The 26,567-nt window shown below is 71.4% G+C and overlaps 3 protein-coding genes and 1 long non-coding RNA gene across 7 annotated transcripts; 1 reads left to right on the forward strand and 3 right to left on the reverse strand.

The window, feature by feature from the left end:
• Positions 1-1,491: 1,491 nt before the first annotated feature.
• LOC138817682 (uncharacterized) lies at positions 1,492-3,879 on the reverse strand. Its single transcript, XR_011368910.1, has 2 exons — positions 3,710-3,879; positions 1,492-3,146 (listed from the first exon to the last, which is right to left on the reverse strand). It is a non-coding gene; the product is annotated as an uncharacterized lncRNA (long non-coding RNA).
• Positions 3,023-11,173, forward strand: Il12rb1 (interleukin 12 receptor subunit beta 1). Of its 3 annotated transcripts, XM_070008222.1 has the most exons (16): positions 3,023-3,105; positions 3,272-3,337; positions 3,675-3,801; positions 4,582-4,766; positions 5,368-5,510; positions 5,846-5,879; positions 5,965-6,093; positions 6,211-6,293; positions 6,849-6,914; positions 7,031-7,263; positions 7,377-7,499; positions 7,846-7,998; positions 8,078-8,212; positions 8,360-8,543; positions 8,675-8,756; positions 8,949-9,114. In XM_070008222.1, exons 1-16 carry the CDS (start codon positions 3,045-3,047, stop codon positions 9,026-9,028), a joined length of 1,884 nt encoding a protein of 627 aa, XP_069864323.1. In that variant the 5' UTR covers positions 3,023-3,044; the 3' UTR covers positions 9,029-9,114. The 3 variants fall into 3 exon arrangements, with proteins under 3 accessions (XP_069864323.1, XP_069864321.1, XP_069864322.1); XM_070008220.1 differs by having other exon boundaries at positions 6,849-7,263; positions 8,949-11,173; XM_070008221.1 differs by lacking the exons at positions 4,582-4,766; positions 5,846-5,879 and having other exon boundaries at positions 6,849-7,263; positions 8,949-11,173.
• A 781-nt stretch (positions 11,174-11,954) lies between these two features.
• Arrdc2 (arrestin domain containing 2) lies at positions 11,955-15,904 on the reverse strand. Of its 2 annotated transcripts, none has more exons than XM_070008081.1 (8): positions 15,568-15,904; positions 14,346-14,412; positions 14,011-14,158; positions 13,815-13,917; positions 13,489-13,745; positions 13,228-13,390; positions 12,789-12,940; positions 11,955-12,711 (listed from the first exon to the last, which is right to left on the reverse strand). In XM_070008081.1, the coding sequence occupies exons 1-8, from the start codon at positions 15,815-15,817 to the stop codon at positions 12,658-12,660; spliced, it is 1,194 nt and encodes a 397-aa protein (XP_069864182.1). In that variant the 5' UTR covers positions 15,818-15,904; the 3' UTR covers positions 11,955-12,657. The 2 variants fall into 2 exon arrangements, with proteins under 2 accessions (XP_069864182.1, XP_069864183.1); XM_070008082.1 differs by lacking the exon at positions 15,568-15,904 and adding an exon at positions 14,488-15,401.
• A 202-nt stretch (positions 15,905-16,106) lies between these two features.
• Kcnn1 (potassium calcium-activated channel subfamily N member 1) lies at positions 16,107-24,959 on the reverse strand. The gene is made up of 8 exons (XM_070008226.1): positions 24,589-24,959; positions 24,166-24,261; positions 23,004-23,422; positions 21,572-21,713; positions 20,433-20,543; positions 19,423-19,550; positions 17,192-17,261; positions 16,107-16,665 (listed from the first exon to the last, which is right to left on the reverse strand). Exons 1-8 carry the CDS (start codon positions 24,898-24,900, stop codon positions 16,441-16,443), a joined length of 1,503 nt encoding a protein of 500 aa, XP_069864327.1. The 5' UTR covers positions 24,901-24,959; the 3' UTR covers positions 16,107-16,440.
• Positions 24,960-26,567: the final 1,608 nt, after the last annotated feature.

The following is a 26,567-nucleotide window of genomic DNA, read 5'->3' on the forward strand; positions in this document are numbered from 1 at the left end:
CGGGGCGGGGAGGGGACCCCGAGCCCTGGGCGCAGACACCGGGCGGACCCAGACGGCCCCGACGGGGCCGCGGCCACCCCCGCGGGGGCCGCGAAAACCACCCGGTCGGCTACTGGAAAAGGCGCCCCTGAGAATTCCAGCACATTCCACCCCATCGGGGACCCCTGCCCCCCATCGGGGACCCCACCATTGGGGACCCTTGTGCCCCTGCTCCCAGGCCCCTGGCACCCACAGATCTGCCTCCTGTCTCCGTGGTTTTGGTGTTCTGGAAGCTTCCAGCACATCCACCCCCCCCCCCAGGATGCCTGTCCCTCCCGGCCCCTGGCACCCACAGATCTGCCTTCTGTCTCTCTGGGTTTGCTGTTCTGGAAGCTTCCAGCCCATGGTCCCACACAGCACTGCGGCTTCTGTCACTGAGCGGCGTGTTCCTGACTCATCTGAGCAAAAGCCAAGCTGCGTTCCTGTTTGTGGCCAAGTAATGTTCGCAGGGTGGGGGGCCTGGGCGCCCCGGGCAGGTCCTGGGCTCGATGGGGGTCTGAAGGCCAGCCCGGAGTGCCTGGGGACGCACGATTGCTATTCTCTTGGGAAAGTGCTAGAAGCGGACTTTCCTGGCCATATGCTGCTTCTGTTCAAATCGCTGAGAAGCTGTGTTCCAAAGCAGAGGCCCTAAACTGGAATCTCAACCAACAGTGAATCACGTTGTGTAGACGCCCCATCTGGGCGGTGGCCAGGCTCCGAGCTCCTGGGCTCAAATTCCAGCTGAGCTGGCGGGGTGGCGCTCTCCTGCGGTCCTGGCGGACCAGGAGGCTGAGGTTTGAGGATTGTGGTTCAAGGCCAGCCCAGCAGGAACGCTCCTAAGGCTCTGATTTCCAATCAACTACCCAGGAAAAGCTGCAAGCGGCACTGGCACCGTGGCTCAAGTGGTAGAGCGCCAGCCTTGAGCCAAAGAGCTCAGGGACAGCGCCCAGGCCCTGGGTTCAAGACCCACGACCTACCCAAAAAAACAGCAACAAACAAAAACAATTCTAGCGAGCTGGGTGAGCCTGTCCTGCCCAGAACGCGACCAGAGCCGACTTCCGCTGCACCCACTTCTCTCCCCGGCAGGAATCAACACCGCCTTGGGACTTGAGTTTGGAATCTTGAGAAAAAGAGGTTTCCTGACGCAGACACGGGTGGGTGCCGGGCCCTGGGGTCTCTAGCAGCTTTCCTTGGACAACACGCCACCCAGCAGGCAGCCGTCACTCCACACACAGGGCCTGCGTCTGAGGGAGGCAGTGGGCAGCGGCCCGGAGGGCGCGTGGGGCCCGGAACCCCTCACAGCACAGAGAAGAGGGCAGCCAGGGCTGTCACCACGCCTCCTCCCAGACTCCCCAGGCTGCGAACCCGGCCTTCAGGCCCTGGGCTGGGGACCTGGCGCAGTGGTCGAGCGCCCACCGAAGCCAGCCTGCGGCCCCAAGTTCAAGCTCTGACACTGACACATACACACACAAATACACATGAAACATGTTTTTATGGCAGAATGTTGCCTGCCAGTGTGTTTCCAGCACACAGATGTCTTCCTTAGGAACTCCTACCCACCCTTCAACACCCTCTGCAGATGCCCCTTAGGGGAGTGAAGCAGGCTCACTTGAACTTCAGGTTCTTCCACTCCAGGAGCAGAGGCGGAGGGGTGGACGCCCTGCGGTTCCTCTCTTCCTTCCGGGCCTGGGCCCCGTTCCTTCCTGCTGCCCGCCCCCAGCCTGCGGGGCCTTGGGAACTGGGGCAGCCCGGGCCTGCTCCGGTGTGACCCGGGCACCTGGGTGCAGTTCTGTCTGTCTGTCTGTGCTGCCCTGCAGCCCCGGCGGTGGGCAGACATAGCAGTGCGCTCTGCAGGGGGATAAACTGAGGCCTGGGAGCCCCGGCAGGGGCTGCCCCTCGCTCTTCACACTCAGCCTGCGCTGGGCCTGCCTCAGTTTCCCCCTTTGTGAGGTGTGGTAGGTGGTGGTGTTTGGGCGTGGGGGAGGGACGGGGAGGAGGAGTCCTCCCTCCCACCCCCGTGCCCGGCACTGCCAGCCACGCCATGCCAGGCCCAGACACTGGCGCTTTGTCCTCTGGCCGTTGACCTCACGGCCTCTGGTCGCCTGACACGGCCGGCCTGCTGGCCTGGGACCCGGCTGCAGGGAGGAGGGGCCGGTGCCAGGGGCTGAGCCTCAGTTCCCCTGACCCGTGTGCTCGCCTCCCGGGGGCTGCACCATGCACCCCTGGGGCTTGAACTGGGGACCAGGCTTTTTTTTTCCTCTCAAGGCTGGTGCTCAACCCCCTGAGCCACAGCTCTGCTCTGGCTTTCCTTTCTTTGGTCGATTGCAGGGCTTAAACTCTGGGCCTCGGCGCTGTCCCTCAGCTCTTCAGCTCAAGGCTTGCGCTCTACCACCTGAGCGACAGCGCCACTTCTGGTTTTCTGGTGGTTTATTGGAGATCAGAGTTTCACAGCCTTTCCTGCCCAGGCTGGCTTTGAACCGCAATCCTCAGATCTCAGCCTCCTGAGTAGCCGGGATGCCAGGCTGAGCTGCCTCGTCCGGTCTCTGCCCTGCTTGCTGCTGGCAGCTCTGAGTCTCATGGACTTTCTGGCCCAGGCTGGCTTTGAACCGCCATCATTCCATGTTGGCCCCTGCTTTTCGTTGCTTGGAAGGCATCCATCCTGGCAGCCCAGCCTGGTGCTCCAGTCCCCTGTCTCCGTGTCCCCAGTGCCCTGGGGCCCAGGCCGCTCCAGGGGTGAGTTCGAGGACCAGAGAGGGAAAGAGGTCCCTGAGGACATGTGTCCAGCGCTGGGGACAGCTCTGGAGAGGGACCTTGGCTACCTTTGGAGGCTGGGCAGGAGCAGGCTCTGGGTGGCTGCCCCGGCCTGACAGGGGTCCAGGTGAGGCCCCGCCCCAACTTCCTGGGTTTCTCTTTCTGTTTGATTTCTGGGTCACGACATGCTTAGTTCCAGCGTGCTCCACACAGGGGATGGGGTGCCTGGGGCTTTGAGGGTGGTGTAGGAGTCTGCCACATTCCTTAGGGGCCCAATGGGGCTGCCAGCGGCTGGCCTGCATCTGCTCTCCCTCCTTGTGCTGTCCCAGCAGGGCGGTAAGACCTCCACCCCATCTTTGGAATGGTCGGGGCTGGTGCTGGTGGGGGGGGGCAATGGAGGTCAGGTGGACGTGGGCAGACACAGGGCTGAGGCTGAGAGGGGCGGGCCATGGCGTCCCCTCGCCCGCACACCTGCCGATCGCCATCTCCCGTCACCCCGCAGCCTCCTGCCCCGACCGAGGGTGCTGCTTCCAGGAGCTTCCTCCGCCCTCCGCGGCCCCTAACCCAGGTGCGGCCCTCCCCGACCCCCCCCCCCGCCGGCCCAGGGCCCCGCGCCCGCTGTCCCCGCCGGTGGAGGCCCGGGCTTCCCACGGCTCTTTGGGGCTCAAGCCCAGGCCCGAGGCGTGCACACACTGCCCATGCTGGGCCCGAGGCCTAGAACATTCGTCTCCTCTTTTGGCGCCAGGAAGTGCCTGGGCGGGAGGCAGGCGCCTTCCCCCTCGGTCTGTGTTCTGGCTAGTCCGGCTCCTCCGCGCTCCGGGACGCGGGGACGGGGTGGGCGCGGGCGCGGCAGTGCCCAGGCCCTGGGGCCGCAGGTGGCCTCTCCCGCCTCCCGCCGCCCCCAGGGCTCTCTGCAGACTCTGACTGGGGCCCCACGGACCTGAGCTGCTACCGCACACCCGGCCACGGCTACCAGTGCTCCTGGCGTTATGAGGGGCCCACGGCCCAGCTCCGCCACTTCCTGAGGTGCTGGTGAGTGCTCAGCCCGCCGCGGGGAGCCTGGCTCTGGGCGGGAGCAAAAGCCAGAGGAAGTCCTGCCAGCCCCCCGACCCCACCCCATCCCAGTTCCTCTGACTAGCGCCTGCCCACACATCCATCCCCCACCCACCCATCCATCCCCCACCCACCCATCCATCCCCCACCTACCCATCCATCCCCCCCTGCCCATCCATCCATCCATCCCCCATCCATCCCCCCCTGCCCATCCCCCATCCATCCATCCCCTACCCACCCATCCATCCCCCACCTACCCATCCATCCCCCACCTACCCATCCATCCCCCACCCACACATCCATCCCCCACCCACACATCCATCCCCCACCCACACATCCATCCCCCTACCCATCCCCCACCCATCCATCCCCCACCTACCCATCCATCCCCCCTACCCATCCCCCACCCATCCATCCCCCCCTGCCCATCCATCCATCCATCCCCCATCCATCCCCCACCCACCCATCCCCCATCCATCCATCCCCTACCCACCCATCCATCCCCCACCTACCCATCCATCCCCCTACCCATCCCCCACCCATCCATCCCCCCCTGCCCATCCATCCATCCATCCCCCACCCACACATCCATCCCCCACCCACCCACCCATCCATCCCCCATCCACCCGCCATCCTTCTGCATCCTGCCCCAGGGAGGCCGGTGCTGGTCCCTCTCGGGTGTCCTGGGCACTGTCCCCGAGTCTGGGGTCCGCCGTCCCTGGCGGGGGACCCCGGGCTCAGTCCCCCCGCCCCCCGCAGCATGCACGACGCGTGCGGCAGCCGGTGCTGCTGCTACTTCGAGGCGGCCGCCGGGGCCACGCGGGTGCAGTTCTCGGAGCAGGACGGCGTGTCCGTGCTGTCCAGCGTCTCGCTCTGGGTGGAGTCACGGGTGGGGAACCGGACGGCGAGGTCGCCCGAGCTCCGGCTGCGGCTCTACCGCTGGGGTGAGCTCGCAGACGGCGGCGGGCGGCGAGGCCTGCGGCCCGGGGTTCCTGGTGGGGGGGCGAGCTGCAGGGGAGGGGTGGGGCGGGGCGTGCAGGGGGAGGGCGGGCTGCAGGGGAGGGGTGGGGCGGGGTGTGCAGGGGAGGGCGGGCTGCAGGGGAGGGGTGGGGCGGGGCGTGCAGGGGAGGGCGGGCTGCAGGGGAGGGGTGGGGCGGGGTGTGCAGGGGGTGGGGCCTGTGTGCAGGGGAGGGCGGGCTGCAGGGGAGGGGTGGGGCGGGGCGTGCAGGGGGAGGGCGGGCTGCAGGGGAGGGGTAGGGCGGGCAAGGGGGCGGGATCGGAGTGGGGGGGCCGCACTCGTGGGGACAGGCGCCAAACTCGCCCCGAGAGGGCGGGACAAGGATGCCGGAGGGGGGCGTGGGGGGCGGGAGGGTCTCCCCGCAGGCCACACGGGGCCGAGCCCGGACGGGGCCCCAGCCGTCCACACGGGACGCGGACCGCCGTCCGGTCGGCCCGGCCGGGCTCCACTTTAGGAAAGGATTTCCAGACCCGACCGGCCCGGCGGGGAGGGCGCGGGCCTCCCAGATGCCGGCCCTCTGCTTGCAGTGAGGTACGACCCGCCCGACAGAGAGGCCATCGCGGTGAGCCGCACCGGGCAGACGCTGAGGCTGGAGTGGGAGGCCCAGGTCGAGGCAGACGCGGTCCAGGCGCAGCTCCGGCGCCGGACGCCCCGTGGCGACTGGCAACAGGTGAGTCCGGACCCGGTGGTACCGAGGCCCGGCGGCCCAGGGCTCCGCCCCGGCCCCGCCCACTACCAGCCCCGCCCCAATGCCGGCTCCGCCCCGGCCCCGCCCACTACCAGCCCCGCCCCAATGCCGGCTCCGCCCCGCCGGCCCCGCCCACCTCAATGCCGGCTCCACCCCAGCCAGCCTTCTCCGCCCACCTTGTCAGGCCCCGCCCCTGAGAGCCGAATTGGGCTAGGCAGGCCAACCAGAGTGCCAGGCGGGGCAGAGGGGCGGGGCAGGAGCGAGGGGCGGGGCGGGGCGGGCCGCTCTCAGTCCCGCCTGACCCACGCACGTTGCAGGCTGACTGCGGCCCTCAGGACGAGGCCGGCCCAGGTGAGCCTCAGGGCGCAGGCGCCTCGCGTGGATGGGGGTCGGTAGCCGGGCGGCCCAGGAACGGGGTTCCCCCGCGTCTCCCCAGAATCCTGCCCATGCCCTCTGCTGCCGGACGCGGCCCAGGAGATCCAGGTTCGGCGGCGGCGCCTGGAGCGGTCGGGGGCCGCGGGAGGCCCGTGGAGCAGCTGGAGCGGCCCGGTGTGCGTGCCCCGCGGTGAGAGGCCGCGCGGCCCGGCGCGGGAGACCGGAGGGGGCGGAATCCAGGGAGGGTGAACCGAGGCCGCCTAGCCCCGGTGGCCCGGCGAGGTGGCACAGCCGCGCTTCTCCACAGGCGACCTGCGGGCCCCCGACGTGAGCTTTGTGGCAGAGCCGCTGGGCCTCGATGGGACTCGCTTGGTGTCAGTGCGGGAGCAGGTGAAGCGGGGCCTGGGGTCCGCACGGCGGAGACTGGGGGTGTGGAAGGAAAGTGGGGACCCGCAGGGGGCGGCGGGGCCGGGGCTGTGAGGGCGGGGCCGGGGCCGGGGAGGCGGGGCCGGGGCTGTGAGGGCGGGGCCGGGGAGGCGGGGCCGGGGCCGTGAGGGCGGGGCTGGGGCCGGGGGGCGGGGCCGGGGCTGTGGGGGCGGGGCCGGGGGACGGTGAGGGTGGGGCCGGGGCTGAGGGCGGGGCCGGGGAGGCGGGGCCGGGGCTGTGAGGGCGGGGCCGGGGCCGTGAGGGCGGGGCCGGGGCTGTGAGGGCGGGGCTGGGGCCGGGGAGGCGGGGCGGGGCCGTGAGGGCGGGGCCGTGAGGGCGGGGCCGGGGCCGTGAGGGCGGGGCCGGGGCCGTGAGGGCGGAGCCGGGGCCTGCGGGACCCTGTCTAGACCTTGCCGTGCCCTTGGGCAGCCCCGGGGCTTGAACTCGGCCCGGGCGGACACCGCCCGTCCCATGGCGCCTGGCCCCAGCTGACCCGGGCCGTCTCCACTCTCCCCGCAGCCGCCTGAGCCCGAGCAGCCCGAGGGCTGCCGGGACGTCGCATCGGGAGCGCGGGTCTCGCACTGGGTGCGTGTGCGCATGCGGTCCTGCGGGTGCCGGCCGCAGCCCGCGAGCGAGGAGCGCCTGGCGCGGGGCCTGCGCCTCTCGGGGGCCGCCTACGACCTGGACGTCTTCTCCCGCAGCCGCTTCGGCGCGGGACCCCCCCAGAAGTGGGCGCTCCCGGCCCGGGACCCCGCAGGGCGCTTGGAGCTGACCGCGGGCGCGGGCGCCGGGGACGCCGCCCTGCGGTGGCCGGCGCGGGCCCCGGGCACCACCTACTGCCTGGAGTGGCGGCCGCACGCGCGGGCCGGGCCGGCGGGGGCCCCCGCGCACTGCGAGCTGACGGCCCCGCTGGACGGCGGCCCGGCGGGCGTGGGTACGGCGGGCGCGGCCTGCGCGGGAGGGGCGGGGCGGGCTCCTGGCTCGCGTAGGGGTTTTCCGGGGGAGGGCGCGGCGCCCGCCCGCCCAGCGCCCGCCTCCGTCCCGCAGTGAGCCTCCGCTGGGCCCCGCCGGGGCCCCAGTGCTACCGCGTCGCCGTCTTCGCGTCCGAGCGCCCGGACAACGCCAGCGCCTGGGCCTCGGTGGCGTCCCGCTACCTCTTCTGGGGCAACCGTGAGCGACGCCCGCCCCGCGCGCCCCGCGCGCCCCGCCCCGCCCGCCCCGCGCGCCCCGCCCCGCCCGCCCCGCGCGCCCCGCCCCGCCCCGCGCGCCCGCCCGCCCCGCCCCGCGCGCCCGCCCGCCCCGCCCCGCGCGCCCGCCCGCCCCGCCCCGCCCCGCCCCGCGCGCCCGCCCGCCCCGCGCGCCCGCCCGCCCCGCGCGCCCGCCCGCCCCGCCCCGCCCCGCGCGCCCGCCCGCCCCGCGCGCCCCGCCCCGCCCCGCCCGCCCCGCGCGCCCCGCCCGCGCGCCCCGCCCGCCCCGGGCTGCGGGACCCCGCTCACCGCGCCCCGCCCTCCCGCAGACCTGGCGGCGGGGGCCCCGCGGCAAGTGCGGGTGAGCGGCCTGGACGGCGCGGCGCCAGCCGTGTCCTGGACGAACTCCACGCTCGCGGACTGCCCCGGAGCCCTGCTCCGCTACGTGGTGCACTGCGGGGACGACGCGGGGAGCGCAACAGGTGCGGGGCGCGCGGGGGGAGTCCCGGTGGGGCGTGGGGGGGGACCCGCGCCTGGAGCTCACGGCTGCGCTCCCCACAGAGCTGCAAGTGAAGCCCCCCGAGACCCGCGTCACCCTCCACGGCCTGCGGGCGGGCGCGCTGTACACCGTGCAGGTGCGCGCGGACTCGGCCTGGATGCGGGGCGCCTGGAGCCCGCCCCAGCGCTTCCGCCTCGGTGAGTCCCGCCGCGCCCCGCGCCCCCAGAGGACACCCGGACCGGCCAGCGCCGCCCCGGATCCCTCGCCCACCCTGGCTCAGCGCACTCCCTTGTCGCACTCCTAGTCACCCTTCAAAACCCACCCCACAAGCGCCCTCCTTCCAGGAGCCAGGCAAACCGCCGGTCCCCCCGGGCCCGACGCCGAGGTGCTGAGGATCACCGCCCCCACACCGGCCCGGCCCTCCCCCCCAGAGCCCGAGACCCCCCACGCGTCCATCGTCCTGGCGTCTCTGGGCAGCTTCGTGGGCATCCTCCTCCTGGGCGCCCTCGGCTACCTGGGCCTGAGCAGGTAACGCCCAAACTGTCCCGGCCAAGGCGGGAATAACGGGGTCTCCCCAGCGCGGCCCCGAGGGGCGACGGGGGCTGGAGCCCACACCCCTGGTAACCTACCCACGGCCCGCCCGCCTGCCTCGTGCCCAGGGCGCTGTGGCACCTGTGCCCGCCGCTGCCCACCCCCTACGCCAGCACCGCCGTGGAGTTCCCCGGCAGCCAAGGGAAGCAGGTAAAGATCCCAGCTCCAGGGGTCGGGAATCTGCCTCTCTGGGTGCGGCTTTCCGCCCTGTGGGCGGGGCCTCCCGCGGAAAGCAGAGTCTCGGGGCCGCCGCTGACTGGCCGCGTGCTCTGCCCGGGCGGGGTGGGGATTGGAGGAGCGCTCTGATTGGCCCCCCGAGGCCACGCCCACGCTCCCTTCCAGGCCTGGCCCTGGGCCGACCCCGGCGGCCTCCCGGAGGAGGCGCACCCGGCGGAGACGCTGGTGGTGATGGCCTGGGATGAGGCGGACGCGCCCGAAGCTCCGGAGGGAACGGGCGCCTCAGAGGCCCGGGTCTCCGCCCGCGTGGCCGGGCTCCCGCTGCTCCTCGCGGACCGACGGCAGGGCGCCCGCGACGGTGCCGGCCCTGGGCCGCCCCGGACGGCGGAGGACGGGCGGGCACCGTCCGCCTCGGGCCCCGGGGCGGGGCCCTGACCGCTGGGGCGTCGGGCCCGGTGGCGCGTGCGGGGCTGCCCACGGCCGCACGCGCGGTGGAGCCCGGCGGCCCCGCCCGCCGCGTCCCCCGTTACCTGCGAGCCGTTGCCACACTTCCTTCCGGAGACGGGAACCCTGGAAACCGCGGGCGACGGCGGTTCCCCAGCCGGACCGGCCTGCAGGGGGCGGGGCAAGCCCCGTGATTGGCCCATTTCGGGTCGGGGGCGGGGCCTTGGCGTCCTCCAGGGAGGGGCGGGGCCTGCGCGGGTGGCCCCGGGGCGGGGCGGCGGGCGGGCTGACCCGCGGCGCCGGTGGCCCCGTCCGCCAGTCAGTACACACCGTCCACCCGTTCATGCATTCATTCGTTCATTGGCTCACGCTTTGTCCATGCGTTCTTTCACTCTGTGAGTGCGCGAGTGTGTGTCTGTGTGCGCGGGCCCGTGCGCTGGCCCTGGGTCTTGAACTCTGGGCCTGGGCGATGTCCCTCCGCTCCGGGCGCGCGCTCTACCGCAGCGCCACCTCCGGTTTTCTGGTGGCTTATTCTTTCCACGGACCTTCCTGCCCGGGCTGGCTTTGAACCGCGATCCTCAGAGCTCAGCCTCCGGATCGCCGGGATGACAGCCCCGGGTCCTGCCCTGCGGTTTCAGCGTCAGTGCGTCGGTTCACTCTCCCGTCATGGACGTTCATTCATTCACATTTGTGCATTCACTCGCTCTTGTGCCGGTTTGCTCGCAGCGTTCTGGGCCGGGTCGGCTCTGAACCATAAAGCCAGGAGGGAGGGGGTGGGCCAAGGCCCCGGGGCTCCGCCCCCGGCCCCGCCCCGCCGCAAGGCCCCGCCCCGGCCGGCAGGGGGCAGCCGCGCCCAGGGCCGGGGCTCCGGGCAGGGGCGGGGGCGCGGGGCGGACAGCAGCCCCGCCCCGAAGCGGAAGCGGCCTGGGCCCCGGGTCCCGCCGCCGCCTCCCTCCGCGAGGCCCCTTTCAGCCCCCGGGCCCTTCCGACCTCGGCCTCGGGCCCTGGCGGCCCCGGCCACGCCTGCCTCGGCTCCCTCCTTGCGTGGTTCGCGGGGGACGGGGCGGGGGCAGGGCAGGGCTCCCCACCTCTGCCCGCGCCCGGCCCCGGCCGACCGACCTGCCCGACAGGAACCCGGCCCGGCCGGCTCCATCCCGCCGAAACCAAAACAGGGCGGCGGGCGGAGGTGGGCGACCCTGCGGGTGCGGGATGCGGGCGGCCTCGGCTTCCCCTCCCGTTCCGGGGCCCCCAGGCCCGGTGCCGCCGCCCCCCCACCGGTCTAACCCCGCCCGCAGCCCCAGCGCCGAGGCCTGGCTGTCTCTGTCTCTGTCTCTCTGTCTGTCTCTCTGTCTCTGTCTCTCTCTGTCTCTTGTCTGTCTCTCTGTCTCTGTCTCTCTGTCTCTCTGTCTCTGTCTCTCTCTGTCTCTCTCTCTCCCTTTCTGTCTCTCTCTCTGTCTCTCTGTCTCTGTCTCTGTCTCACACACACACAGAGTCACCCTGAGGAACGGCCGCAGCAGGGGAGCGGCCAGCAGGACCTGCATATGTGGCCGGGAGACCTAGGGGAAGCTGGGGCCTGAGAGCAGGTGCAAAGGGCCTGTGCTCCTTGGACAGCCCGGAGGATGCCGGGGTGCGGTCCAAGCCAGGCGTGGGGGGAGGCCATGGAGGGGGGAGTGTGCCCGGGACAGTATCCCCGTCACCAGAGCTGGCCGGGGACGTGCCCGCCAGCCAAAGGGACACAATGTGCCTGGCAGTGGCGAGGGCGCCGGGCCGTGGCCGCTGGCCAGCGGGAGGGAGCCGGAGCGCACCCAGCCTGCTGCACCCTTGCTGAGGGGCGGCACAGGCTGGCGGGACAGCGGGCTGAGGCTGCACTCTGCCGCCGGCCTGCTCCGGCCCTGGGTCTGCAGGGCCCAGATCTCGGGCACCCCGCGCAGGGGCTTCTCTGGAGACCGGTTTGCAGTGCCGCGTCCCCCTCCCCGCGGGTGGGGCCGGCACAGCTGTCCTGCCTGGGGTCGAGGCTGCCCTGGGTCTCGTCCACCCCAATGGAGGCCCCCTGGCTGCCAGGTCACCACCAGGGCAGCACTGCTGGGGAAACTGAGGCCCGGCCGCCAGAGCTCTGAGCCCCAACCAGGAGCACCAGGGCGAGAGCGGCTCCACAGGACACAAGGTGGGGGGCCTGGGACCCGGCATGTCGTCCCCCTGGGACCTGAGACCGAGGCCAGCCAGGTCCCAGCGTGACCGCTGGGGACGGTGACCTCTCGGCAGACCGGAGATGCAGCTGGACCCTGGAGGTCGGGGGCCGCGACCTCTCAGCGGGGCCGAGCCGCCGCCTGGACCCCGTCTCTACACGCAGCGCTGTCTGTGGCACGGGGTCCCGGCCGGCCCGGCCCAAAGGCGGAGCTGGGCAGGGCTTTCCTCACGTGCCGCCTAGAAGCTGGGTGGCCACAGGAGAAGCCGAGACCAAAGAAAGGAGATCGTCCATGACAACCACGTGTCACCTGGCCACGGAAAAAAGACGCCGGTGCCTCATGGGTGACCCCTGAACCTGGGACACCGGTGACGGCCAAGCCAACGGCCCTGCGAGCCATCGGGGGGGGGGGCAGAAAACCGGGGGCAGGAAGCCTATCAGCATCTTGCTGGGTCTGGGAGGGGACGAAGAGCCAACACTGAGGAGATGGAATGTTCCAGAAAAGGCTGTGATGCATTATGAAATGCAAATGCTACAGATGCTTTGAAAGAGTTGCTTTTTTATGTGAAGTTTAAGTCAATAAAAATGATGGTCCCCAAACTCTGTGCAGGGCCCTTCCTGGGACCCCTCCGCTGCCCAGCCTTGACCCCAGCTCCTGTCCCGCCCTTGGCCTCTCTTCTCGGCTCCGTGCCCGTGGCACACGCGCCCCCCCCACCGTGGAAGTCCCCCCCACCGTGGAAGTCCCCCCACGGGTGGACGTCCCCCCCCTCCTGCCCCGGCCCCCACGTGCCAATCCAACTTGAAATTCTCAGTCCACCCAGGACCTGGCTTCTGGAAGAAGCTCGCTGGGCGCTCAGGCTCTGGCCCTGCACTACCCCGGGGCTCTGGTGTCAGAAGTCCCCACTGGCAGGACCTGTGGCCCTCATTCCTCAAGGCCACCCCGGGGTGGAGCCGGTGCCCCTGAGCAGGGCAGACGCCGTGGGGATGCCCCACCTCCTCCGCCTCCATGTCAAAGCCTCAGGTAAAATGCCCTTCCCCCCAAGAAGCCCCAAGTGTCCACACCGGCTTTGTCCTCCCTGGGGAGCCCACACTGCCCAGGGGCGGGCACAGGAAGCAAACGCCCGTCGACTCTCCTGGGCGCTGACTTGCCACCAAGAATCCAGGCGGCCGTGCTGAGCCGCCCGGCTGCGCTGGGCGTGGCGCTGGCCGCCGCTGCAACCTCGCCCTGGGGCCGCTACTGGCCGCTCAGCAGGTCCTGCAGTGCCCGCTGGTGGCCTCCGAGAGTGGGTTCGGGTCTTCCTGAAAGGGACGCCGGTCAGCCCCCCGCAGCCCCCGCCCGCCCTGCGCCCGGCCCCGGCCCTCCCACCGCAGCTCACCTCCGAGTAGAGCGGCGGCGGGCGGAGGCGGAACTCCTGCACGTAGGCCAGGTAGGGGCCGTCCAGGCCCAGGCCCGGGTCCGGGGGCAGCGGGAAGGGGCTGGGCGCCGTCGCCACCTCCTCCGTCACCACGTCGGCATAGGCAGGAGGAGCTGCAAGCGGCAGCCGGGTGAGGGGGTGTCCAGCCCCGCGGGGGGGGACCCCGTCATTTTAAATGAGGCAGCACTGGGGTTTGAGCACAGGGCTTTCGTTGTGCCAGACGACTGCTCTACCACTTGAACCACACATTCGCTTCCTTTAGGTGTTCCTCTGGGACGGCTTCAAGTTTTTGCCCAGATGGGCCTTAGGCTGCAACCCTCCTACCTGAGGCTCCGCCCGGCCGGGGATCCCGACGGGAGCCACTCACAGCCCGGGCCTGGGGACCCCCCAGGCGCCTCACCCTCCAGCGGCCCCAGCAGGGCGCCCGGCACCCAGTCGAGCAGGAAGCTGGCCTGGCTGCCCACGCTGGAACAGCGGCTGCCGAAGGGATGGAGGGGGACCGTGCCGATGACCAGGGGTAACTCCAGCAGCAGCTTGGACGTGCCGGGGATGTCCACGCAGACCTGGGGGGGTGTTAGAGAGAGGAAGGATGGGCGCCTGCACGGCTTCACCCCCACCCCACGGGCCCTCCCGGGCCCCCCATCCCGCGCCCCCTCCGCACCTTGAGCGAGTAGGAGACCTGCAGCACGCGGCACTGCAGGATGGACGGCGCCACGGGCGGGATGCGCAGCGCGGGGCCCCGCCACCGCGCCCGCCGCCCCGGCCCCACCAGCGTGCCCGCGCCGCTCGCCAGCACCGTGCGCTTCTCCTTGCGCGCGCCACGGGCCAGGAACGTCTGCGTCTGCACCAGGGCGGCGCGGGGCCGCACGGGCCGGGCGCACGCGTTGTCCACTTCGGCCTCGATGGGGATGACCTCTCCTGTGCGGGGGACGCGGCTTCAGTGTCCCTCCCGGCGTCCCGCCCCGCGCCCCGCGCCCCGCGCTGTACCTGGCGTGAAGCCCTTGCGCTCGATCTTGGCTGCCAGCGAGACCAGGCCGCGCGGGCCGCACCAGGGCCGGGCCATCTTCTCACGAACGCCCGCCTGCGGGGCCTGGGGGGACAGCGCCCGCACCCAGCACGTGAGGACCTCCGCCCGGCCCGGCCCGCGCGCCCTGCCCCGCGCCCCGGCCCGCGCCCGGCTCACCAGCAGCGCGGGTGAGTTGATGTCTACCGGCTGGATGACCGTGAAGGCGCGGCGGGCGCGGCGCGCGGGCGCCCAGGGCCGGCGCAGCGTGGCCTTGACGCAGTAGCGGACGCTGCCGTGCTTCCCCTCGAACGAGGTGACCAGGGCGCTGGGGCGGGGCGGGCGGGGGCGGGGCTCAGCCAAGGCGCGCTGGCCCCGCCCCGCCGAGGCCCCGCCCCACCCGCGGCGGACCCGCACCAACCACGCCCCTGTGGCCCCGCCCTGCCCGCGGAGGACCCCGCGTCCACCACGCCCCCTGTGACCCCCGCTCCCTGTGGCCCCGCCCCCAGACTCACACTGGCAGTTGGAAGCTAAACGGGAATTCGTGGCGGCCCGCGGGCAGCGTCGTGGTCTCCCCGGTGTCTAGGGGCAGAGGAGCAGCTCAGCGCGGGCGCGGGGCCGGCGGGCGGGGCGCCCCACGCCGGGGACCCCCGGTACCTGGCGCCAGCAGCGTGGCGCGGTGGCCCACAAGCTCCACCCGCTCGCTGTAGCTGTGCGTGTACGCGGTGCTCGAGCCCGCGCTGCGGGACTCGGTCCAGTGCGCGTGCACGCGACCCCGCGCCCGCAGCGCCAGGGCGGCCACGCGCGCCGCGCCCACCACCTCCAGCAGCACGCGGCCCGCCACCACCTGGCCGCCGCGGAACACGGGCTCGGCGCCCGCCATCGCGCCGTCCAGCTGTACCACGAACGCCTTCACCTTGTCGAACAGCATGGCACGCCCACCCTGGCCTCGAACCCGTGAGCGGCGGAGACGAGCTCGCCCAGCGCCCGTGCAGTGCGGCGGAGGCGCGGCTGGAAATTCCCGGGAACGCCGCCGGGCCGCGTTTATATGACAGGTCGGGGGCGTGGCACGCACCAGAGACCCGCCTCCGGGAAGCGGTTGGACCAATAGCGCGGAGGGGGCGTGGTCTCGCAAAGGCGTGCAGCCAAACAACAAAACTGCGGGGGCCCTGGCCGCGCCGGAGCCCGGACCCCGCGCGCAAAGAGGAGAAACTGAGACCCGAAGCCACCGGCCGGAGCCTGAGGTCATCAACGGAGCGGCCTCCGCTGACCGACCTGACGGCTCGCCCAAGCTGGGAGAGGAGCGGTCGGGACTCCCGGCACCTTGGAAGGGCGGTGTGCCTCAGTTTCCCTTTCTGGAGAGACGGGAGAAAAGCAGCCTAGGACTCTGATCGCCGAGAACCCCCAGCCCGACACCTCTACTCCGAACGACCAGGCGCCCCAAAGAACTCGGCGGGGAGCGGCTGGTGCCGCGGCGGCTCCGCGGGGGCCCGGCGCCCTCTGCCGGCGGCCGGATGCGTTGCGCCGGGGACGCCGCAACCGGGTGAGGAGCCCCGAGGTCCCCGCACCGCCACGCACACCACACCCGTCCTCGCGCCGCTGCGGACACGAGGGGACGCAGCCCGGGGCAGCACCGACCCACGCCCCGATAAAGGAAGTGCGGGGTTGTGAGGTCCGTCGCGGGGACGCCCCGAGTCCGCAGCGTGGGCGCCCGGGGACGGGTTCCCGCGTCCTCACCACGCAGCAGCGTCTGTCGCCGTCGCAGGTAGGTCTCGGCGGCCGCGAAGTCGCTGGACACGGCGTGGACCCCGACGCTGCGGCCGTCCAGCCAGCGCGCGGCCGCCCCGCCGCGCGCCGCCACCACGAGCGCGCGCACGCGCAGCGGCGCCGCGGCGTCCAGCAGCACGCGGCCGCGGAGCCGCTCCCCGCCGCGGAACGCCGCTCCCGGGCCCCGCGCCAGCTCCAGCGCGAAGCCGCGCAGGCGCATGACCGCCCGAGATGGGCGCGGGCCCCGCCGCTCGGGCTCGCCCCGCACCGCCGCGGCTTCCGGGTCCTCGGGTCCGCCTGTTGACTCAGAACCGGGCGGGGACGGATGTGGCGGGCGCTGCGCCGAGCCCAGGCCCCGCCCCGCGTCAACTCCGGGCCCCGGGGCCGCTCCGGGAGCTGCGGGCTGCGCGCTTCTCCCGCGCGGCGCGCCCCGGATTCCCCGCGCGCGCGGCCGGCACGGTCACCACGCCGCTCCGGGAGGGAGGAGCATTTATTGAGCACCTACGGGCCCCGGCCCTCCTCGGGGCTCTGCCACGGCCGCCGCGCTCCGGGACGGCGCTCCGAGGGCGGGGCGCGCAGCCCAGCCGCCCGTGTCGCGGCGGCCCGCCCCCGCGGGGCCTCGTCCAAGCACAGTCTCTGCGGTCGTTCACGCCACGTGTCCCGCACGCAGCAGGTGGGCGCTCCACGCGTGCCCAGTGGGAAGCGAGGTTCTCCGCCCGGGTCGCCGGTGGCGGTGGGTGGGCGCAGGCGTCCAGTTCATCCGCGGCCCAGCCCGGAATCCCGGCGCGACGGGCGGCGGCCACACGGTGGCGGCAGAGGGGCCGGCGGCGGCCGGGCGGGCCGTCACCTACAGTCCGCGGGCGGCCAGGGGCGCGGGAGGCGCGCGGGTCCCGGGCTGGGCGGCGCGCGCGGCGGGGAGCCGCCTATGGCTTGGGCAACGAGCGCGGGCAGGGCCTGCAGCGAGGTGGCCAGCGCGTCCAGCCGGCTCTCGAGGGCGGCCAGGCGGGCTTCGAGCTCCTCCTGCTGGGCCTGCAGTTCCGACACCACGTCCAACATGACGCTCTGCGTCTGCGGGAGGAGAGCGCGGACGGGGCCGTGACCGCCGCGGAAGCGGACGGCGGGGCCCAGCCCTGGGGTCGCCAGAGGGACGCTGTGAGGACCTTCCCGCCATCCCAACGCCAGACGTGGGGGTGTGGCGTGGGCGTGTCTGGCAGGCCTCGGAGGTGTGGTCAACGCTCCACGCACTGGTCCGCATGTCTGCGGGGCGTGGCTAACATCGGGTGGGCGTGGCCGCTCTGGGTGGGCGTGGCCTGGAGGCCGGGGGGGGCCCTTTCAGGGGAGGCGCCCGGGATGTCCTGGGTGAGGTCGCTGGCCCAGTGACCCCAGGACGAGGCGGATGCCGGCTCCACCCGCCAGCCACGCCTCAGGCCCTGGACTGCACACAGAAACCCACACACACCCCGCCGGCCACGGCTGGAAAGGGAAGAGCTGATGGACAGAGGAGAGGTAGGTGCCCAGTCTCCGGGAGCCCCCTCCCTCCAGCCCGTGCTCCTCTCCGACCTATCACCCCACCCCTTCATTACCACGCCCTCACCTTGGCCAGGTCACTGAGTGAGTTGGCCTGGTCATTCAGTTTCCCCTGCTCAATCTTCACGCTGCGGAGCCTGGACACGGAGGGGCCAGCAGTGTGGGGTCAGTGGCAGAGGGTTGCCGGCCCAGGGACCAACGAGGGGCGGCCTGGGCCCGGCCCGGACTTCCCAGGCCCTCACCCGCACCCCGGGATCTGGGCCCCGGTCCGGGCTTCCCAGGCCCTCACCCGCACCCCGGGATCTGGGCCCCGGTCCGGGCTTCCCAGGCCCTCACCCGCACCCCGGGATCTGGGCCCCGGTCCGGGCTTCCCAGGCCCTCACCCGCACCCCGGGATCTGCGCCCCGCACACCAGGCCTCCTGAGCCCACGGGAAACACTTACTTCTGAGCCCTGCGGGACACAGCCAAGCAGGAGAAAAACCAGAGACATTTTTGTGTCAGCATCGGGGTTCAGTGACTCTGCGTACCCCGCCCAGGTTCACACCAGGGACTGGGGTGCCCTCCACCCACCCGTGACACCCCCCTCCGCCCCCAAGGGTCTACACAGCAGTGGCCAACGAGGAGCCTGTCAGAGGGGGCCTGTCACAGGGGGGCCATGAGTTCTGTTGATCTTTGACCCAGCCAGTAGGTGACATGGTATTGGGGAGCCCCAGAACATTTAAAGCCTCCCCACAGCTCCTCAGCCCTCCTTGGGGCCATATCTGTCCTCAGAGTGGACAGAGGACGCCGGTGGTGTCCACCAGCATGGAACCCAGGCCCCCCCACTTTCCCCGCCCCTCTCCTCCCCTACCACCCTGCCCCTCCTCTGCCTGATTGCTCCACCTCCCTGCCCTCCACCGCCCCACCTGCGGGGCTGGGACCCCTCCTCCCGAGGAGGCTGGGGCGGGACTGTGTCCCCCAAGCAACAACAACATACACTGTGGAATAAGCCAGTATGGACAGACCTTGGAGGGGGGTCAGACATGGTCCCCGAGTCACAGTGCCAGACCCACGGCTGCTCCTGGAGCCGTTAAAGGGTCCTGTCTCCCAGGGCACCAGTGGCTCAGGCCTGTCACCCCAGATATTCTGGAGGCTGAGATCTGAAGGTCAGAGTTCAAAGCCAGCCCAGGCAGGAAAGTCCATGAGACATTTATCTCCCACGAACCACCAGAAAACCGGAAGTGGCGTTTTGGCTCAAAAGGTAGAGCGCCAGCCTTGAGCTGAAGAGCTGAGGGACAGCGCCCAGGCCCAGAGTTCAGGCCCCGCGACCAACCAAAAACAAAAGAGAACTGGCTGGGACCTGTGTGCCTTGCTGACGGAACTGACTGTGAAAACACTCCCTGAGCTTTTGTGCTCAAAACTGGTGCTCTGCCTCTTCAGCCACAGCTCTGCTGGCTTTTCTGCTAGTTGACCGGAGGTAAGACGCCCGGCCTTCCCTGCCTGGTCCGTCTTCAGGCAGACAGACCTCAGCTTTCTGAGCAGCTGGGGTTACAGGCGGGAGCCCCTGGCGCCAGCCCCCTCCCTGCCCCGGCCAGTCCTGGGCCTTGAACTCAGGGCCTAGGCGCTGTTCTGAGCCTCTCGGTGCTCAGTGCTAGCGCTCTGCGCCCCAAGCGCAAGCGGCTTCCACGTCTAAGGAGGGGTGGGACTTGACCGGGGACCCCGGGGGCAGGCCCGCTCCGGAGCACGCCCAGACCCCCGCGCCAGCTGCGTCCCGGCCCCGCCTCCTTCCCCTCCCCGCCGGCCCGCGCCCGGCCTCCTTCCCCCGCCCCGCCGGCCCGCCCCCGTCCCCTCCCCCCTGAGCCGCCGCGGCCCGGCCCCGCCCCCGGCCCCCTCCCCCCTGAACCGCCGCGGCCCGGCCCCGCCCCCGGCCCGCCCCCGTTCTCTCCCCCTTGAACCGCCGCGTCCCGGCCCGCCCCCGTTCTCTCCCCCTTGAACCGCCGCGTCCCGCCCCCGCCCCGCCCCCCTGAACCGCCGCGTCCCGGCCCCCCCCCGGCCCGCCCCCGTTCTCTCCCCCTTGAACCGCCGCGTCCCGGCCCCGCCCCCGGCCCGCCCCCGTTCTCTCCCCCTTGAACCGCCGCGTCCCGGCCCCGCCCCGCCCCCCTGAACCGCCGCGTCCCGGCCCCCCCCGGCCCGCCCCCGTTCTCTCCCCCTTGAACCGCCGCGTCCCGGCCCCGCCCCCGGCCCGCCGGCCCGCGCCCGCCCCCTCCCCCCGCCCCGCCGGAGCCGCCGCGTCCCGCCGCCGCCCGGCCCGCACTTACTGATTGATGGCCTGGAGGAACTTACGCTGGTGTTTGCGCACGCGGGCCGGGTCCGGCCTCCGCACCAGCCGCGTGTGTTTGTAGATGAGCCACGTTTCCCGGAGCACGTTCGCCGCCGCGTTCTTCACCTGCGGGCCGAGGCCGGTCCTGAGGGCGGGCACAGACCCGGGGCTGCCGGACAGGGCCCCCGGAGCGCCCACCCCCGTGCACTGCGCCTGGGCCTAACGCGGGACACTGAGGCACAGAGCGGTCAACCCGCTCAGGCTTGAGACGTTGGGCAATGCCCGAGGCCTGGCGCAGGGAGGGCAGCGCGGGCGAGGCCGGGAGGGGCGGGGCCGGCCCGGGGGGCGGGGCCGAGCCGGAGGGTGTGGTGGGAGTCAGGGGCGGGGCCGGGAGGGGCGGGGCCGGCCCGGGGGGCGGGGCCGAGCCGGAGGGTGTGGTGGGAGTCAGGGGCGGGGCCGGGAGGGGCGGGGCAGGCCCGGGGGGCGGGGCCGAGCCGGAGGGTGTGGTGGGAGCCAGGGGCGGGGCCGGGAGGGGCGGGGCCGAGCCGGAGGGTGTGGTGGGAGCCAGGGGCGGGGCCGGGAGGGGCGAGGCCGAGCCGGAGGGTGTGGTGGGAGTCAGGGGCGGGGCCGGGGGGCGGGGCCGGCCCAGGGGCGGGGCCGGGCCGGAGGGTGTGGTGGGAGCCAGGGGCGGGGCCGGCCCGGGGGCGGGGCCGAGCCGGAGGGTGTGGTGGGAGCCAGGGGCGGGGCCGGGAGGGGCGGGGCCGAGCCGGAGGGTGTGGTGGGAGTCAGGGGCGGGGCCGGGAGGGGCGGGGCCGGCCCGGGGGGCGGGGCCGAGCCGGAGGGTGTGGTGGGAGCCAGGGGCTGGGCCGGCCCGGGGGCGGGGCCGGGCCGGAGGGTGTGGTGGGAGCCAGAGGCTGGAGCCGGAGGGTGGGGAGGAAGCAGGAGGGGCTTGGAGCCGGAGGGGGAGGAGCCTGGGCGGGGCCGAGCGCCGGAGGGGGCGGTGCTCACCCGCTTGGTGAGCTGCGTGTCCATCATGAAGTTGTGCACATGCTTCTCCGCCTTGGTGAGCTCCAGCTTCCGCGCCACCACCGCCACCACCAGCGCAGTGCAGCCCGCGCCCTGCAGGGTGGCGTGTGACACCCCCGGAGAGGGGCGGTGAGGAGACCCAGGTGTCAGGCAGCGCCCTGGGCCCCAGGGCAGCACAAGCGACCTCGCTTGCCCCGTGGGGTCCAGAGGTCAGCCCAGGTGAAGTGGACACGGGCATGAGCAGGGCTGCCTGAGGGCCCTACTGACTGCAGAGTCCTCACCAAGAGAAAGGCTTGAGAAACTGCTTCTCCAGAAAAGTATGGCTGAGCAGGCCCAAACAACCTGCTACACATCTACACCTAGAATACTATACAGCCAGGAAAAAGAACGGCCAAGGGGCCCACAGAGAAGCAGAGCACACAGCACAGATGTGCACTGACCAACAGCCAACCACTCTCAGAGGTGCCGCTCAAGATGGGGATGTGCCGGCAGTGGCTGGCCTGCACCCCTGCACATGGGACAAGTGAACAGGGGAGCTGGCCCAGAGGGAGGAGAGGAACACCGCAGGCGGGTGGGGCCTGCAGTCCCAACTGCTCAGAAGGTAAAGGATTGACTGAGGCCAAGGGTTCAGGGCCAGCCCGCTGGGCAGTGCAGCAAAACTACAATAGAGAGGAAAAGGAGGGGAAGGGAAGGAAAAAAGAAGCTGGATGCTCGTGGCTCACGCCCGTCATCCAGCTGCTCAGGAGGCTGAGCATGGTTCAAAGCCAGCCTGAGCACAAAAGCCCTGAGACTCTGATCTCCAATGAACCACCAGAAACTGGAAGTGGTGCAGTGGCTCAGTGATAGAAGGCTAGCTTTGTGCAGGGACAGAGCCTAGTTTGAGTTGAAGCTGTGTAGCACATGTGCGCACGCACACACACACACACACACAGTGACAGCTTGGGGGACAGAAGCAGGACCAGAGAAGCTTGTACACCTGTGCGTCAGACACGGACCGAGGGGCAGTTGCTCACTTAAAGGAACAGCAAGCTGAGGATGGGGAGGTGGGTTTGGCAGGGGAAATTGAGGCACTGGAGCACAGGGCCCTGCCCAGCAGGACTGTGCAGCAGTGGCCGCCTTACCATGATGCCGGTGAGCAGGCACACGCCCTTGCCGCAGTAGGTGTGGGGTGCCATGTCCCCGTAGCCGATGGACAGGAAGGTGATGGACACCAGCCACATGGCCCCCAGGAAGCTGCTGGTCACCTCCTGCTGGTCATGGTACCTGCCAGGCGGGCGGGCAGGGCCAGCAGTCAGCACCCCAGCCCACAGCATGACCCCCGGCCCCGGCCGAGCACCCCTCCCCGACACACAGGCCACACGTGGAGCCCAGGGACTGGAGGCGCCGTAGGCAGGGGGAAGACATGAGGAGGGACTTCCGGAAGGTGCCAAGGGCGCCCAGCGCAGGTCCAGCTGGGCAGTGGTTCATGGCAGGGAGTGCGGGCGCTGGGCCAAGTACGGGAGGCGCAGCTGGGCCTGGGAGCCCCCCATCCCACCCCCAGGGCCGGGCCACACGGGGGGCCGCAGGTGGGGGCAGCAGCGAGAGAGAGCCCCCTCCCCTGCCCCGGCGCCACAGAGCTGGGGATGCGGCGGGGGGGGACATGCAGGGGACAAGCGGCGCGCACAGGGTTTAGGACTGGCTGCCTGCTGCCTGGCTGGTCGCGGTGGGAGGGGGGGGCGGTGCCCCGCACAGAACCGTGGGAATGGCTGTGCCACCCAGCTGCAGCGGCGGCCAGAGACGGCTGCACCCCGCGAGCCCGGGCCGGGCTGGGGGCACAGGGTCCCCCAGTGCAGGGGCAGGGAGGACCGGGTCTGCCTGGGCCCGGCCTGGTGGGCGACGAGGCTGCCGCTGTCCCCGGGCTCAGCTGAGGGGGACTCTGGGGGAGCCTGGCTGCGCCCTCCCATGGCAGCAAGTCTTTTTTTTTTGTTTTTTTGTTTTTTTTTTGTCGGTCGTGGGGCTTGAACTCTGGGCCTGAGCGCTGTCCCTCAGCTCTTCAGCTCAAGGGGAGCGCTCTACCACTTGAGCTACAGCGCCACTTCCGGTTTTCTGGTGGTTTATTGGAGATAAGAGTCTCACGGTCTCTCCTGCCCGGGCTGGCTTTGAACCGTGATCCTCAGATCTCAGCCTCCTGAGTAGCTAGGATTACAGGCGTGAGCCACCAGCGCCCGGCTAATGGCAGCAAGTCTTAAACTCCTGGAGAGCAGGACAGGGGGCACGGGGAGGGGAGGGCAGGGGGGAGCATGGCAGAGACCCACCGGGACTCACATGTCTTCCCTTCGGTCCGGCAGGGCGGCAGAGGAGAGGAAAGCTGGTTAATCGTGGCTGCCTCTGCCACCCTGGCCGGAAGCCAGTGGCCCAGGACAGAGGGCTGGCCGGAAGAAGGTCCTCGGAGACAGCCAGGCCGGCCGGCACTGGGATACCCCAAGTCCTGGGGTCAGGGAGGAGGCGGGGCCGGTGGGGCCTGGAGCCGGGGGCGGGGCGGGGACCGGGGGCGGGGGGCCAGGGCGCTGTTACCTCTCGCAGACGCGCACGGTCCAGGCTGCAATGACCCAGGAGGAGATGCTGAAGACCAGGAGCACGGTGCCGGGGCAGACGGTCATGAGGGTCTTGGTGACGAAGCGGGTGTTGAAGGTGACCTTGTTGAGAGCGCCGATGCTGCGGCTGGAGGCATCGGTGAAGGCCTTGCTGTGCAGCAGCAGTGCCCGGCCCAGCAGGTAGAGCCGCAGGAACATGGGGACGGACAGCAGCACGTCCACGTCCGCCTGGGCCTCCGATGGCGCGTAGGTGAACGCCAGCCGCGCCGTCCATGTGAAGCGGTAGTGGCCGGGCACCGGGTGGACGGCGCACACGGCCAGCTCCAGCGCGATGAGGAGCACACGCTCACAGGTCAGCGCGATCCTCCAGTCGTCCGCCCCATTGTCCACCATGAACAGCTGTGGACGGAGGCTGGGGGTGGGTGCCTGCCCACCGCAGATCCACGGCTCCTCCGTCCCTGCATTCCCGGAGCTTGGTCCTTTGTTACTGCTGAGTAATATTCCACCCACATTGTGCTACATGGTGCTCAGCCCTAGGAGGCTGCGCAGCGCCTTTGTTTCTTCCCTGCTGAGTGGAATGGTGGTGCTACCCCTGAGCACCAGGCTTCTGGTCTCTTCCTCCAGAGACCAGGAGGTGGAGCAACCAGGAGCAACATTGTGTCAGAGGACCAAGTGCAGAGGATCCTGTCCTTGAATAGGTGATCAGGGAGCCAACTCACACTGTTACCTTGTTACCCAGAGAGGGTTGTGCACTTAGGGCCTATGCAAATGTGCATGGTATATGCAAAAGTGCACGGTATATGCAAATGTGCAGTGTGCAAATATGCAGATCTATGCAAATGTGCAGGGTGTGTGCAAATTTTCTGGGCTACCGAAGCCCAACACAGTTATATTAAGGGACCTAAATAGCCACAGAGTTTGGTCCCCATGGGGTCCTGGTCCCCATCCTACCAAGCATCCACTGTAACAGGAACTGCTGGACAGCCAGCACCAACGTGTGCCCTGGGCATTGGCACACGGCCAACTGGGGCAGGGAGTTCCCATGAGTCTGATTTTCCTTCTGGAGATTAGGAAGTGAGTGTGCCTGATTGGGGAGGATCTAGCTGGGAGCGGGGTGGGCAGGCTGGAGGGAGGGCACGTACCTGGATTTCCCGTGCGTGGTAGAGAATGACAAGGCCCAGCAGGATGAGCGTGGACAGGCTGATCAAGCATTTCATCGCCAGGGAGAAGAGAGACTCCTGCACACAGGAGGCAGCAGGGAGCTGAGGGGGGTTCGGGCCTGACCCCCAGCCCTAGGCCATCACAGCTGGCTTCTGCCCCCTCCCCCAGGCCTCAGTGTCCCCACCCAGGCCTTGGGTGAGGCAGCCTTGCCGGGCCAGACAGCAGGTCGGGGCCTCGGCCCGAAACGCAAAGGCCCCCCCCCCATTCAGCCAGGACTGACCACCGAGGCCTGGCCCGGCCCTTCCCAGTCCCATGGGGCCTCAGTCCCGCTTGCCTCTGGTCCCCCCCTCCTAGGGCCAGTCCACACTGGCGCCATGCCAGAATGGAGCTACGGGGGTCCCCACCTTGGTGTAGATGCCCCAGGACAGCTCGGTCTCAGTCACCATCACCACGATGCCAAACATGCCGAAGATGAGCGCGTAGTCACCCAGACGCTTGCGCTTCTCCAACAGCACGCGCCGGCGGCCCAGCCGGTGGCCCGCCGCAGGGGGCGCCCCCGCCCCCCGGGGCCCTCCCGTGTCCTCCTCTTCCTCCTCCTCCTCTGTGTCCCCCGCCTCCTCCTGGGCCTGCCCCCGGGGGCTGCACAGGCCCCGCACAGGCCGGCTGGCCTCGGGCTCCAGAGGCCCCAGGCCGCCATTGTGGCTGTGGCCGTTCATGGCCAGCCGGGTGCTGGGCCTGGGCTTGCTGCCAGCCGCCTGGGGCCCGGCATGGCTCGGCGGAGCGACCCCCAAGCCGACCTGCAGGACAGAGGAGCTTGGTCAGGCAATGTGGGGCAAACCTCCACCTCCATCGCAGGCTCTGAACCCAGAAGCAGACGTGTGGGTTGCCCCACCTCTGCTCCCACGAGCCCAAGGGCCCCCAGTACCCGGCCTGGCCAGGAGCCCCCAGCCTTCCCAGCCCTGCCCTGAACGCGCCTGGCCCAAGGGCAACCCTCCCTGTCCCACCGGATGGGGTGGACCACAGGGCCACCCTTGGGCACAGCCAGACCTCTGGCTGGCGCGGCCCTGCCTGGTCTTGCTCTGTCCACGCAGAAACCCAGATCTCCACCCACCGTGTGGAGGCTGTGGATTGCCTGGGCCCTGCTTTTGCTAGGGTTGGAGAGGAGGGACCTGCCTGCCAACCCCGCAGCCGTGCGGCTGGCCTCGAGGAGATGCATCGGCTGGGGGGAGGGGGTGCAGGCTGGTGCAGGGACTGGGGTGCAGGCAGGGGGGCTGGGATGCAGGCTGGCTGGGGGGGCCTGGGCTAGGGTGCAGGCCAGTGGGGTAGGGGGCAGGGACTGGGGTGCAGGCAGGGGGGAGGGATAGGGGGCGGGGGCTGGGGTGCAGGTCAGCTGGAGGGGGTGCTGGGGCTGGGGTACAGGCCGGCTGCGGGGGGTGGAGTGCAGGCCGGCTGGGGAGGCGGGGACTAGGGTGCAGACCGGCTGGGGGGTGCTGGGGCTGTGGTGCAGGCCGGCTGGGGGGTGCTGGGGCTGTGGTGCAGACTGGCTGGGGGGTGCTGGGGCTGGGGTGCAGACCGGCTGGGGGGTGCTGGTGTGCAGGCCGGCTGGGGTACAGACTGGTTGGGGGGGCGGGGGCTGTGGTGCAGGCCGGCTGGGAGGTGCTGGGGCTGGGGTGCAGGCCGGCTGGGTGGGCAGGGACTGGGGTGCAGGCCGGCTGGGTGGGCAGGGACTGGGGTGCAGGCCGACTGGGGGTGCTGGGGTGCAGGCCGGCTGGGGGTGCTGGGGTGCAGGCCGGCTGGGGGTGCTGGGGTGCAGGCCGGCTGGGGGTGCTGGGGTGTAGGTCGGCTGGGGTGCAGGCCGGCAGACAGGCAGGTGGACGAGACCAAGGACAGGACTGGCTCAGGCTGCTGCGAGCGACCTTCCAGAAGGCAGGGAAGAAGTGGCAGCTCGGGGCGGTGACTCAGCCGCCCGACACGGACAGACTCAGCGCTGAGAGCTTCCTGCCTGGCAGCCACGTCCCGGGTGCCCTGGGCGGGGAGGGGGCAGATGTGGCCGCCGGGCAGGCGGGCGACCCCGCGCGGCACCGCGCCGCGGGAAGGAAGGGCCGGACGGGCGGCGCCCGCTCCTCCACACCAGGGGCCCCGGGGCCCGAGGCCCGGTCCGTCCCGCTCCCCTCCCGAGGCCCGGAAGCCCACGCGGCTGCGAGGGGCGCGGGGACGCCCGCGGGAGGCCGGCGGGCCAGGACCGCGGCTCAGAGCCCGCCGGGTCGGGAAGGCCGGCGGGGGCGCGGCCCGCAGGGCAGAGCGCGGGGTTCCACCGCGGGGCGCCGGGCCGGGCTCGAACTCGGGGCGGACACCGCAGCGCGCCGGAAAGGGGGGCGGCCCG

Source organism: Dipodomys merriami, unplaced genomic scaffold (assembly GCF_024711535.1).
Source record: "Dipodomys merriami isolate MVZ:Mamm:240054 unplaced genomic scaffold, mDipMer1.0.p SCAF_70, whole genome shotgun sequence".
NCBI lineage: Eukaryota > Metazoa > Chordata > Mammalia > Rodentia > Heteromyidae > Dipodomys > Dipodomys merriami.

What these genes read in the sequence shown, in the direction of transcription:
- Il12rb1 (XM_070008220.1), top strand. Translation starts at nt 3,045, where the DNA reads ATGGGGCTGCCAGCGGCTGGCCTGCATCTGCTCTCCCTCCTTGTGCTG. An exon ending in TGTGCTGTCCCAGCAGGGCG is followed by an intron (nt 3,106 to 3,271) that starts GTAAGACCTCCA and finishes GTCACCCCGCAG; the next exon opens with CCTCCTGCCCCGACCGAGGG. An exon ending in GCTGCGGCTCTACCGCTGGG is followed by an intron (nt 4,767 to 5,367) that starts GTGAGCTCGCAG and finishes CTCTGCTTGCAG; the next exon opens with TGAGGTACGACCCGCCCGAC.
- Arrdc2 (XM_070008082.1), bottom strand. Translation starts at nt 15,079, where the DNA reads ATGACCTCAGGCTCCGGCCGGTGGCTTCGGGTCTCAGTTTCTCCTCTT. An exon ending in CGCCACGCTGCTGGCGCCAG is followed by an intron (nt 14,413 to 14,487) that starts GTACCGGGGGTC and finishes CTCTGCCCCTAG; the next exon opens with ACACCGGGGAGACCACGACG. An exon ending in AGGTCTCCTACTCGCTCAAG is followed by an intron (nt 13,391 to 13,488) that starts GTGCGGAGGGGG and finishes ACACCCCCCCAG; the next exon opens with GTCTGCGTGGACATCCCCGG.
- Kcnn1 (XM_070008226.1), bottom strand. Translation starts at nt 24,900, where the DNA reads ATGAACGGCCACAGCCACAATGGCGGCCTGGGGCCTCTGGAGCCCGAG. An exon ending in CCTGGGGCATCTACACCAAG is followed by an intron (nt 24,262 to 24,588) that starts GTGGGGACCCCC and finishes TCCTGTGTGCAG; the next exon opens with GAGTCTCTCTTCTCCCTGGC. An exon ending in GCCTGCTCACCGGCATCATG is followed by an intron (nt 20,544 to 21,571) that starts GTAAGGCGGCCA and finishes GCCACCCTGCAG; the next exon opens with GGCGCGGGCTGCACTGCGCT.